Source organism: Trichoplusia ni, chromosome 16 (assembly GCF_003590095.1).
Source record: "Trichoplusia ni isolate ovarian cell line Hi5 chromosome 16, tn1, whole genome shotgun sequence".
Lineage (NCBI taxonomy): Eukaryota > Metazoa > Arthropoda > Insecta > Lepidoptera > Noctuidae > Trichoplusia > Trichoplusia ni.
In genome coordinates, this window is record NC_039493.1 from 6,107,329 (window position 1) to 6,121,603 (window position 14,275).

Here is a 14,275-nt window from a genome sequence, read left to right on the forward strand (position 1 = left end):
TCTTAAATATTATTTGAAATAGGTTTCGTAATGTTGGTTATTCCTGTACCGCTAAAATAGTCTTATAAAGTGGTGATATGCCCATATTTCAGCTTTGCAAGCAACACAGCGAACTACATGGCATAGAGCGGTGACTCTCTTCCATATCTACAATAATATTAGTTTGGAGGTCTAGGTTTCTTATACATATTAATGGTATTTGTATAGTACATAAAATACACCTAATTCTCTTCAAGAGATTACTGTAAAACATAGATCGTAGTTCAAAACTCCAAAATGAATTATATTCATTTATGAAAGAGGAAAGTGAAAGAGAAATAAGTTGCAAAATATATATTTCCATTAGATATATTGGGTCAAGCAATTCACTTCTGTTCCACGCTAAGTTTATCCATACGAAGTTGTCAGTTGAAAGCCTTTACCTCAAAGGCTATCCTTTCAGTAATGTGAGTCTCTACTTGAATATCCTAAAGTTGGTGACGTCTACATGTGTGGTTTTGTATGCGCTGTATGTGAGTAACATGCAGAGGGTTAACCACTACGTCTTAAAGTGATATTATCATGGTTGTGAACGCGTAATTGTGACAGACATATTCAGAGAGCTACGCAGAGAGCGGGATCTCTTTTGCACATGCAATAATATTACTTTATTAATAAAGTGTAGAGGAAGACCCGCTTGTTATATGAACCTAAGGGAAAATACTTGTAAAAGTATTGATTTGCTCTATAAGTAATTTTTGTCTTATGATTTAAGAGTCCTATTGAAACAAAAAGGAAAAAAAATCCTAGAAATAGGCTAGAGTATACAATTTGTGGTAAATTATTTTCATTGTTTAACTTAATCTTTGATCCAATATATCTTGTTAGTACATTTCATACCCTCGGCTTTATCAGCACACACTCGGTGTCAACGTAAATGATGACAGTACCCGTCTTATTGCTGTCTTCAAAATTTCAAGTAATTTCGAGGGTTCGGGTGCAAATAAATTGCTTAGACAACCTTCCTTTGTCCGGCGATCACATTACTATGATTGTAGAGACTCTACTTACAACCTAACTATATTATATTATATGTAAGTAACGAGAAAATTCCCGTAGGCTAAGCGGCCATCTTGGTTTTTTTTTATTCGTGACGTGTGTGCGTGTGTTATTTGTTTGATGAAACGGATATTGGATTTGAAGTTGGGAAGACTCTTCTTTTTTATTCTATACTGTCCTAGGATTGGCAAACTGTGTTCTGTATCCTAGGACTGCTTGTATTTGGTTATGTTAGATATGAACATAACAATAAAATGTAAATATTTATCAATAAGACCAATTTAATTATTTTGTGAGTACTTTCGTTTTAAAACCTTTAAAAGAGTGTGCCATAAGAATACTGTTATAGTTTACGAAAAAGTATTTTTACCACTAAATTGTCTATTAAAATACTCTCCAAATATAATAGCATAAGCGACTAAAGCCGCACTTAGAGGTGTCCAATAATGTAACGAGATGAACTTAATTAACGTAATTAACTTGATCACTTAATTACAGACGAGTCCATTATCAATTCATATTACAAAATGAAAATAGAATAAACGACATAGTTTCATGTTGCGAGTAATTTTATACTACTTAACTAGATATTTTATAAAGAGTTTCTTTTTGGGGGAAGAATTATACTTTAATGATTGTTGTGTATACTAGTATACTAGTATACTTCTTCCCCAAAAAGTATAAATACGTATTTTTGTGATTACCCGACTAGCTTTGGAAGAGTTAGACAATAGTCCGGCAATCGAGTCACAATTTAAATTTTCAATACTTCACAGTTTTAATTTTCCAGGGAAAAGATGAAGGTTTCATTTTTAACAATACCTACGTACTTGGAAAAAGTTCCTTAAACATGTTATATACGCCAAAATCTTTCGGCTTCCAAATAATAATTAAGGCTACGGTGATTTCAAACAATCATATACACAAACAGTGATCCTTTATAATTATACATATATACGACAGATTACGTATCAAATAGCCTCAAATCGTCACAAAAACGGATCTCAAGTAAACCATAATCTTGTAAAGTTTAGAGGCAGCTGAAGGAGTCTTAGTTTTGTTATTCAGGAACTATTCATTGAATACGCGGCGAGGTGAGCCGCGGTAACTTTACGAGCGGCTCCCAGCGTTAATCCCTGAATGGATTAGGTACGAGCATGTAAGGAGAGAGGAAGGGGAGACAGTAAACCAACTCGGGGAATATCGAGCGATTTGATGTCTGTGTACGCTCTTAGAGTTAAAGTTTTGTCTTATAAAAAATAGCAGTATGTCGGTTTTAGGAATTATGCCGTCTTTATCAATCTCAAGTACATAGAAGAGACAAACGAAGAACAAAAGAACGACACGTAGAAATGTCTTTAGCTATACTAATATATAAAGCTGAAGAGTTTGTTTGTTTGAACGCGCTAATCTCAGGCACTACTGGTTCAAATTTGTTTTTTTTTTTTTGTGTTGAATATACCATTCATCGAGGAAGGCTATATATCATCACGCTGCGACTAATAGGAGCGAAGATACCCTCGAAAATTATTCATCTTCGAGGGGTTCAAGATACCTAAAAAAATCTTACAATTACGACCTAAGTTTGGACTCTAAAAAATTAACCGATTAAAAAAAATCATATCTTATATCTTCTAACCACGCGGACAAAGTCGCGAAAACAGCTATTAAATACGGTTGTTCATCACGTGAGCGTAGCCAATGGTCGTAGCCCGGAGCTACGGCGCTACGAAGCTACGGGCCTACGGAGCTACGGAGCCGGTTTAGTAACACTTATTCTTCTGCATTTAACTGTGCGTCGGTCGGTTCCACATAGATAGAGATTTTAGCTGCTTATGTGCTAGTTTTAAGCCAAAAGTGGGGATTATGCGAGTACTTTTTTGCTGAATAAAATCTGTAGTTCGTATTTTATATTAGGTTAGTTAATTGATATATTTTGCAACAGAAAATTGTGATCAACTTTTACTAGTGTAGTTATGTACTAAAAATTTTGTAATGACGGACTAAAAACTTAGCAGAAGAATTTTTAGGTATTTTTTAACATTTTCATGCGGTTTAGAATCGCTAGAATGATTCGGAAGTTTTGGAAAGAAATATATATAATTGTAATTATTTAATTAGGTTTCACCTTACGACATATTGACCACTTTTTGTAAGTAGCATATTAATCCAATCTCTATCCTCCCTTTCTTGAAACAAAACAATACGTTAGCATAACCTTACACGTACAATTGTAGCCACAGGACAATCACTTCAGAGGGTCATTGACATCAGAATCTCGTGTAACGCAGCCTCGAGATGAACTCGAGCCGTTACTAATCATATTACAAGGTAGCTCGTAATTTGGTTAGTATGTTACATGGTATATATATTTAACATGTATTATAAGGATAGATACACACACTGTCAAGGTATAGGTCAAGCCATTTGGCAGTAATGGTTAAGTATCTATTAGCGTTATATTTTACATTTACTTTAAACTAGCTGTTGCCCGCGACTGCGTCCGCGTGGTTAGAAGATATAAGTTATGATTTATACCTGCCCTGTTTTTTCCACATTTTCCATTGCATCTTCGCTCCAATTAGTCGCAGTGTGATGATATATAGCCTAAAACCTTCCTCGATGAATGGTCTTTTCAACACAAAAAGAATTTGAACCAGTAGGTCCTGAGATTAGCGCGTTCAAACAAACAAACAAACTCTTCAGCTTTATATATTAGTAAGTATAGAGTATAGATGTATTATAAGGATAGATTCACTCACTGCCAAGGTATAGGGAGGTAAAGTATGTCATAAAACTATAGATAGATAGACCTTCTCAAGCCAGTTGGCAGTAATGGTTAAGCATCTATCCGTATAACATTTTTTCGTGGTAAAAGGATTTTTTTTCAGATTTCTTTAAAATTCATTGCACATTTATTCCTATAAAGCTAATATTAAACCCTTACATTAATTATTTATTCCAATTTCTTTCCATATAATGGTAGTAGAGGATTGGAGCCATAATAAAAGACCCAGTTCAGTTTTACCACAATATTCATTTAAAAATATTTTCGGTTGAATTCATACGAATTCATGTTGATGCAATCGGCTTATTTACTGTTCGTATTAATACGTTCCAATCGAAAAACGATATGGAATATAAACAAAGAAAATTATTCATAATATTCACACTCGTACTCAATATTATCAAAGTCTTGTATCAGGTATGGAGATCATTAAGCTTTTGTTTATAAGAGATAATAAGATGCCTATTTCGATTGTATCCGCTCTTAAATTGATAATTTATATTTCAAGACAGGGATCTTCCGATTTCAGATCCGAGTAATGTATTAGAATTGGAAACCTACTTAAAATAATTCTTATTGATGTGCGATCCTAATAGGTTAAAGCAAACTTATGTGAGAACACACAAGATATATACCGGTCAAAAAACTATTAGACCATAGAGAAATCCTCCCGAGACCTGGAGATACCGAACAAAATAAATTACCTGATTTGCGGGAACCGAGCACATACACTTATCCTCCTCTAACACGCTAATCCGGGCGTACAGCGCGTTATACTTGTCACACTCTGGCTTTCATACATCACGTATAAGAGCAGTGTAAGCCCCTAAAATGAGTGTTTATTGCTGATCCTTCTAGCCGGACTCTTGTGAATTTCGTTTGCGGTGCAAAAATGTACTTTACTACTTTAAGTTAGGACTCATTTTGTGTTTTAAAGGGCTCAGGTGCGTACAGACTTATCCAGTCATTATTCTCGTGGCAGACGAACGTAGTTCTCGACCGGAGAACTATAGGGATTTGTCCAATTTGTTGTGAAAAATTATGGTCTGCTTTTTTCTTAATTCTTTTGAGTCGTAAATTATTGGGTGCCTTGCCTTTTGAGATTTGTAACTCACTTCACTTAATGTTTGTTAGTTATTAATGACTTGGAAAGTAAATGTAATTTATGAATATGTATTATTTTTTCGTGTCTCTCGATTTATCATGGCCGTCTTTATCTGTGTCGTTTGTACTACTCTCTACATTGTGTTTTTATTTGTTTCGTATGTCCAGATCAATATGAAGATATAAGATTATCTCTGCCCATGAATAAAACTTTCTCATATTCTTGATATTCCGTACAATAGGTAGGTAGTTTTACTCTTAGTAAATAAGAAGTTTTTCCAAGATTGCGATAGAACTGTAGTTGTCCCGATGTATTCACGATAAATATTTATAACAATACATGTCCTGAATATTTGCGATACTCCATAAACATGTTTGTATTCTACTTACAGGAATATGATCTAGCAATGTTATTGTAAGTATTCAGTGTTTATTTATCAAGTGAAAGTGTTCGAAAATGAATTCTATTACTAGTGCGTTTAGGTTGAAATACGGGTATCACAAACTTCAGCTCTCATCAGGCGATAAAAATGGAAACTCTGAATTGTATTTGAAAAATGTTTGTTATTGTTTCCCTTAAATCACTGTGAAGTTTATCTAAATCATTATTTCAACCGTTTTTTCACTCACCTTTTTGTTCGTTGACTGTTTTCTTTGTTTATGAATCTGAACATGCAATAAATGTTTTACAGACCTCTTGATATACTTTTGTTTTTTTACTTTCACATGTCTTCTTTGTTGTAAAATCATTATAAGTATATATTTCATATGTCCTTTAAAAAAAATATATATATTTTTTTCCATTCCAATATAAGGATACTTCAACCATCACTTACTGAACTGATTTCATTTTTTTTTCAAACTCACATCACATTTTTGGTCTTCTTTTTTTAAGACAAATTATTCCCAAACCAAACCAATCTAACCAGAGCTCTAATTTCATATACCACAGTATCGGAGCAAGGTCCTCACGAGAAGCGTCTCCTGAACGCTCTGCTGGCGAACTACAACACGCTGGAGCGGCCGGTGGCCAACGAGAGCGAGCCCCTGGAGGTCAGGTTCGGGCTCACCCTGCAGCAGATCATCGACGTGGTGAGTTCTACTCAAATACGAAAGCGTCTAATGAGATGAGGATGGAAATCTTCGGTAATTTATTTTTTAAACGAAGTTTCTTGAGACACACTAAAGAGTTTTTGTAATACTGGTAGAATGGGTGAAGTTTTAAGAATTTAGTTCAGAAGGACTAAATTGATCGTACATAAGAATATGGACATGGTTCTAATTTACGTCTTTTTAAGGTTTTAGCAACTTCAGTCAGAACACAGATTATTAAAGACGTCTTCAATATTATTTTATCTCCGAAAATATGTTATAGGTCCAAAAATTCGTTTCCAAAGCGATCTTTCCGCAATAACTCTTGTATAAAAACTGCTATTTCCCGCGATAGCAGTTTTATGCGCGGATTAAAGTGTCAAAAGGATTTCCATCGCGAAGCATCTGACGGGCGGTGACAGTTTGTGAAAACGGTGTCAAAAATTGATGGCTCTGAATTAGCCGACACAGAAATATAGCAGTACTTTTCACAGCACTTAGTAATTTCGTGAGGACGTCGTTAAAACTCGGTGCTAATTAGTTGTGATAAAATATGAGCAGTAAATTAGTAGTCTCGTTTTCAAGCTCTGGTCTGTACTGGTTTGTGGGGCTCACTTTGTACTTGGGGACGTAGGGAGCATTTTGATGTCGGTAGCAAAACACATGTGTCGCCATACAAAAGGGTTGGTGACTGGGTATAAAAAATAATGTATTTGTCCGTCAGCCTACATAAAATAATAAGTTAAGGAACCTATATGTTTACTTTGTTAAATCTAAGAAAAAGGTATGTTCACAAGAATTCTAAACGAATGGCCACACCAATGGGCTAATGTCGTCACGATATAGAAAATAAGAAAAATACGTGTCTCATATTCTGTATCCATTAAATGTATTTAAAATATTATCTTAAAACAGCGATATAAATTTCCAAATATTTCCTAGAAAAATCCTCAACTCATCAGAAGCATTGCTGTGTCCTAATTTAGTACCTAACCATCTAGATGTAACCCAACCTTTTAGGATCCTCTGACAAACTGTGCGCAATGGAAAATACCTCTCCATAACAACGGATCATAGAAGAATGAATATAGAAACATATATTTCTATATGAGAACAATGTCGTGAAATTAATTATGAGATATTCCAGTGAATAATGTGGGCTTGTTATGATTCTCGAGCAGAATATCAAAGTTAATTTTCAGAAAATAATATTTCGTATCTTTGAAAGTTTTCGAACTACTGCTAACCCGCCGGTTGAATATTTAACAGAGTTTGTTTGGATACAAATTTCGGTTGAATAATTTCTGACAATTATCGATATTTATTAAGTTTTTTTTGTTATTTAAGGTTTACTTATCCGCGTTCAAACTTTTACACAAATTTTTGAAAACGTTAAATTCTGATCCCAATATTTAAGGTGCTGTTGGATAGACAATGTCACTCTTAATTATCTATCTGGTATAAATGTAACGATATTTTAACATAATGTTAAATAGTCATTGTTTATAACTTATCACACCTTATTCTTGTATTATTTAAAAAGAATATATAAATTTTCGCGTTCAGTATGTATAAATTAATTTAATCTTAATACTGGTTGTCATCAATGGGCAATTTTGTACGATCTAGTTAGGCTTGGATAGGGAAAAAAAGTTTTGGGATTAAGCAAAATATTAGGATGAAGCATAAGCAAAGATTGTAACTGTGTATTCGGGTCTAATCAGACATCTCCAGTGTTGCCAGAAATCCGAAACCTTTCACTAAACGAGTCACCGTTTCGTTACCATTATCCCAATTAACTTATACCTAATACTACCTTCATTTACTACCAAACTGGTAGATTTTTTATCACCAGCTTTCGTCTGCTTTGATTCCAATCCTGCGTTAATTTTAGCCAGTATTTATTCCGGAGCCAGCAACCTTTTTACTTACATCGGCAGTCTAGCGTAAAAGTTCCAAAAAGGTTGAATAGGTATAAGTTTTTATAAAAAACTCGTTTGACGGTGATTCCCTTTTTTGAGAGCGCTTATAAACTAGAAAATAGCCGGAAAATTAACGTCTTCTGAGTCAGATTTTTTTTACTTTTTAATCTATTACCTATATTATTAGAAGCATGAATGCACATAGATAAGTAAACACTCAGAGACATAGTTAACACAAGAATCCATGTATTTGGTAGTAATAACAACTTGAAACTAGAAACCCGAACAACACATGAAACATAAGCTCATCCACTCCAATTAACACAAGACCGGGATGTGGTCAGCTACAGTTAGGCGAGAACTAATGAGATGTCATTCTCAAGTCAAGGTATATAATTCAAACACTAACAGCCGACCCCATCTGCGGCCGTATAACTGAAGGGCACCACCACATCTTAAACTAACACTGTTGCAGTTCAGGAAGCGAGAAGCAGCTCTACAAAATTGTAGAGCGCTATCTCTCTCTCACATTGGCAACAATACTTATTTTAGATTTCTTGGTAGGCTGCGATGTAAACCTTCCTTACAACCGACACCTTAATTACATCACATAATAATGTCTCAGCGTTTAAGCACTTTCGGGAGTGAAGTAACCCAGAATTCTAAGGAGCCATTAAACTTATCGGCTCAACGTAAAATGTAATCGTTTCGCCACATTATGATGTTTGTTAGAGCGGCCGGTCGTTACTGGGAATGTGCCTCTCGACCTCATAAATTGACCGCAAACAAGTATCCAATTACACGTTTCCCAGACTAATAAGGGTAATCGAGCATTATTTCATCTCGGACTGTACTTGTATTTTTTTAATGATAACATGTAGGTTTGTAAGCAGTTTTGGTTCTCGCAATGCTTGATCGATTTTTTTCGCATGAAATGGAAGAGGGAGCCATAATGGAAGTTTTCTTTTTAATTGTCGAAACGAAAACCCATCGATACCAATATTTGATTTGAATACAGTCGGATATCTGATATCCAGCCAGTGCAATTCTAATGCACCAACAAATTCGAAAATTCTCCTCCAGCATTCGAAATTTAAATATTTCATTTTACTCGTCGATAGCCATTACATTCGTTAGTGGTAATAAAAATAGTCACACACTTGTGATCACATGAACAGCACGTTTTACTGAACCGCCGGCGATTTAATTAATGGCCAATGGATTTAATGCATTCAGATTAATATTATGTTATGCTATGCATTTCGGTAATATGTACATTGTATTGCTATGTAAATTATTGTTCCGATAATGTGAGTGAGTTACGAAAACATTAATGTTGATCATTCTGCAATCCTTTTTTGTATTTTTAGAGAGCTGCTATGTTGATGCTAAGAATGCAAATTCATACCTCTTTTTCTGTTTGAATTATTAATCAGAACAAAATATTTCAATTAGGAACAACAAGTCAATTCGAAATTTAAAATCACGTCACGTAAGCAGCATACATTGAGACCGGTACACAAAAAAATGGCGACGGGGAAAACATTTGGCGCCAAAAATCAACGCTTACCGCGGAAATTGAAATGTCGGGGATGAAAAAAATCCTTTGAGTACGCGATGTATTGACGATGTGGTAAATATAGGAAAATTGGCTCTGATTGGTGTATGTCGAAGAATGTATGAAATACTTTTTGGTGGAGACATTTTAATTAGACTACAGTATTGGATGAATTGATTACTTCAAAGGGATAAGTGAAAGTCAATAAATGTTTAAATACTGTTCTGGGATCATATCTCAAGTATGTATATTATAAGCGGAATAGACAATCTCAAGCAACAAAGAGTTTAATGTAGATATAGTCTACAAGATCTATTGGTTAGCAGGTGAGACTGATAGACAACAAAGCTATTTAAAAGCAAATGTATTAAGAAACTTTTTTTATGAGGCAACTCATTGAAATAATGGCTCATTAACTAATTCTGATATGGTATCTGACATAACCATTATCTACATCACACCAGTAAAACTCAAAGAACGAATAATCCACAGAATCCCACACTGCATTCGCACTGAACTTTATTCTATCTCAAAACCAGAAAAGTGTCTATCCAAGTTAAAAAATGGAGCAAAAATCCAGCGCAACACACGGACAAAAGTATGAACGCCTGAGGCAACGCAACTTTGGACTGAAGCGTTTCTTTACTATCTCTTGTTCGTCAGAGTGGCGTATTGAATAATTCTGTGCATACTTTTATATTGACGCTCTTGTGCGGTTTAGAGAGGGATGTCGAAAATGGTGACTGGCTGAGTCTGTGAGTGTTTTAAGAAGGAATTTGAGGTTTTATTTGTTTTAAATGTTAGTTAGTTATTCGTGCTAAATATAAGCTCAATAGGGAACTATCACATTTTGCCCTTTGATTTAGACGATTGCATTTTAACGTCCAATTAAAATTGAACCGTTTCGACAAGTGGAAACGGTTGCCTCCAGAAGTAGAATATTACTCATTTGTCGCTCTTATATCCACTTAAACATTAAAACATTGAAAAGTAAATTGTATATGCCAATCTATTTATCATGGTTTACTCGACACTAGTATCTAACCGTCCATGGAGAGGTAAATTGTCCGGGGGACGCCTTGTCGCTGGATCATAAAATATTGTCGAGTCGCCGAGCAACGGTATTTTGTAGTCTTTAAAATAGTGGTCCCCGTAATGGATGCTAGACTAGACTGCCAGTATTTCACATCTGCATGTAAAATATTACGACTTTCTTACAAGTTGTAAGTAATTTTTGTACATTTTGACCGTCGAAATGTTTTACGGTTATAAAGATCTATAAATTGTGGAACTAATGCATACATTTCCGTGGTAGAGACATAAAGAACTATTGACATAAATTATTAATATCTAAGTCTGCACTTAAGCTAACTGCATAATAAGTTAAGTAGTTTTTTTTTGTAAATTTACTGAAATAGAATCACATCCTAAACATTTACTCGAAAATCTGATAACCAATTACTTAAGCAAGTATTTCATCACACAAAGCTACTTACATCCCAAATATATAGTTATTGCACATTAAATTATTCCATAAAAACTATCCTTACAATCAATCAACGTTCCCTTCGGTACATAAATCTTTCTGTGTCATAAACTTTTATCAGATGTTATCAAAACTTTATTGGACTCCATAGGTTGCTGTTTATCTCTCTTCAAACTTAGGTATAAACACGTCGCAGTATTTGGGTCTTGGGAGTTATGTCGTTCAGGTTTGACCTTTTCTTGCTTCAGATTAGGCACGGTACGATACTTTCTCCGATATAGATTCTGTTTATAAATAACATAAACAGATTCTATTTGGATTTATGTGATGCTCGGAGGTTTTGGTTCACGAAAATAATGTTTATTTCGTTTAGTAAGGAAACTATGATAGTTTTAGGAAAATTGAAGTTGACTTTTGCAATTTAAATGCTGTACAGATTAATATAAATTATTCATGATATTATGTAACCTTTAATTTTGGGATTGTCAGGGCAAAATCTGTTTCCCCGAATATTTTAACAAAGTTACAATAAAATCCATCATATTTTACAAATCGTCGTATTAAACAACCGTCGAGTGGAATCGTAAAACGCATTACTCATCACCCAACTGCTCACTGTTATTCGCTGGAATATTTAATTGCTCCGTCTTAACGACTGGCCTCAGCAAAAGTGGATTATCCAACACTTAAATCGAGGGCAAGAGATTAAAACGACTTTGTGGTTCATCTGTGTTTTAGATTGATATTTAACTGAATTCAAAGGATGTTTTAAATTGTTCTTCATTTAGTAAATCGGTTTTGAATTGTCGACTGCTGTTTTATACAAGTTGCCTTAAAGATATTTACATTTGAAGCATTTTTTGAATGTCAGTTATATCAGAGTTAAGAGGTAAACGCTTAGAACCCCTACACGGTACTGTTGTTCACCATATTTTTTCGTTCCTTTCTTGCGTCGGCGTGCGTACCTTTTACAAAATAAGGATGAGAAAAATCAAATCCTGACGACAAACGTCTGGCTCAATTTGGTAAGTGGTAGGAGCCGGGTATGGCGCCTTCGCCCTCCCGCCCCCCGCAATCCAACACGACCGGGTGATGAGCGAGCTCTTCGGTACTTTCACTCTTTCAATTCGCACTATTTACCGCACATTTTAATTCACCCTTTAATGCACTTCGAAGGAGAGGTTACAGGAGGCGGGCGCGGACAGAGGGCGCCGCCTTCGCGGCAGATCTGTCGCATGGAGTCAGTGTTAAATTGTTGTAAACTACGCCTATAATATCTATTTAGATTGTGTGTCCGGTGGCGCGCGAAAATAGCTTTAAAGTAACGCATGATAAGGTACATTTTCGCCCGCCGCCCCAGCCCCTAAGTATTGTGTCTCCGGCGGTGTGGAACAGTTTGTTTAGATCATCATACTGACTGCGCCCTTTCTGTTTTTGTTGACATCGTCTAACCCAATAGGACGAGAAGAATCAACTACTTATAACCAATATATGGCTGTCGTTGGTAAGTGTGAATAAAAGACAAACCTAAAATTAACACTAAAATTTCTAATCATTATTTTCGTTTCTACTCTTTTTTAATTTGTTTCTTTTATTATATATTCTACTTCGTTCTGTCTATCTGTTTGGGTTATTCTTCTAATCTATGACTGTTATGAAAATTGCATAGCATTGTGGAATATGCGGCAGTCTTTTTTGTATTTACCTGTTTATGATATTTGTATGGGAGTTGCTTGACATGTCCAGTTCCTCGTCATCGCTGCCCCCGGCTCGTGCAGTAGACTAGCCAGTAGACCCTCCATGCATCCCTTCATACAAACTGTCATAAGTTAGCTGTTTAGTACTTCCTACTTATGTAGTCGATAGAGTCGGTACACTGTCATGTTAGCGGTAAGTCTCGCCAGATCGCCAGCGATCCTAAACATTTGTGTATATCAGCCAACTGCCGTGTAAGCCGCAATGCATTTAACAATATGTACTAATGGTTGACATTAAGTGTGAGCTAATAATTACAACATAAATATATACATGTTTCTCAATTGAAAACTGATTTAATAAAGTGTGTGTTAAAGTGGGTCTCGTTAGGTCAATTGGAAGTGACATATTGGTGAAGACTTATGTATATTGATATGCACAAATATTGTTAATGAGATGAAACGTGTTTTATGTACACTGTAAATTGATTTTGCACATCCTGGGTACCCGCTGTTCATTTTGTTTATGTTTTCGCTACAAGAGATTGTAGTATTTTTCATACTATGCATGGCCATGGAATGTTTATTATGGGAGATATCCTGGTTCAAATGAAAGTGTGGTTACCATGCTCGACTCTAGTTTGCCTGCGGAGTTTAAACTCATTGGGTTGACCATATTAAATAATTAAAATATATATTTTAAAATGTATTTTATCTTGAATTCTTTCTATTTAAAATATTTTGTCTTGGTACCTGTATGCATAATGAAATGCTGAATTTTTAAACTTTGTGTACATAACTGACATTAAATGTACACAATTTTAAAATTAATTCTAGACCCGTTTGGTTCATTGATTTTGTTTTTGAAGACGGATGTATTTTTTATGCTTCAGTTCCCGATTTCGTCAAGATGATTTTTTTAGTTTTTATTTATTTTTTATTAAAAAAATAATTAAATGAGTACGCTTAATGCACATACTTTTTATGTTGGTATAAATTGGATTTACCCGTGTATGTTAGTATGAGTTTATTTCATGTACATTTTTGTAAGCGTATACTTTTCTGTAAAAGTTGGTGTCTTGAATTTTGTTACTTTCCCAGCAATAAAGGTATGTTGTTAAGCTGTTAAAACGATAATTATTTTACCATTTACCAATACGGCAGCTTAGTTTCAGAGAGTAGTGTCCCCAATCCCTGGTCTTGTTATTGTCGGGCAGTAGCCTGTGTCCATGCAAGGAAATTAGATGACTCGAGCTTTTTGTGAATACGAAGTTGTATTAAGCCCGTAGACAGATTACATTACTCCGAGCGCTAACGTTGAAGCTCTCAAATGTATTGAACTGACATGTCAAGGTCATGTCAGCTGTCAAATGGAATGTCATACATTTGAAGTTTTCGATTCGTGACAGCGCTAATGTGATGTAACATTGTCAGGGCGTCTTGTATAATATTGTGACTATATTTATACATATGCATGCGTATATTGCACGTGGTTTATCGCTTCTTTAGACGTGGTACTTAAAGTGTATATGTGTTTGTGTTGTGGTGTATTTATTGTTATCTATTGTTTATTGTAAAAGAAATGCGAAGACA

General features: G+C 34.9%; 1 protein-coding gene across 2 annotated transcripts in view; it reads left to right on the forward strand.

The window, feature by feature from the left end:
- The window catches only part of LOC113501725 (neuronal acetylcholine receptor subunit alpha-7), an 86,384-nt gene that overhangs the window by 47,449 nt on the left and 24,660 nt on the right, over positions 1 to 14,275 (forward strand). The window contains exons 2-3 of one of the 2 annotated variants that reach the window (XM_026882927.1): positions 5,883 to 6,022; positions 11,969 to 12,013. In XM_026882927.1, coding sequence (XP_026738728.1) covers positions 5,883 to 6,022; positions 11,969 to 12,013 — 185 coding nt within the window. Of the gene's footprint in view, positions 1 to 5,882; positions 6,023 to 11,968; positions 12,014 to 12,447; positions 12,493 to 14,275 lie in introns of both variants that reach the window. The other variant, XM_026882928.1, reaches the window with a different exon arrangement.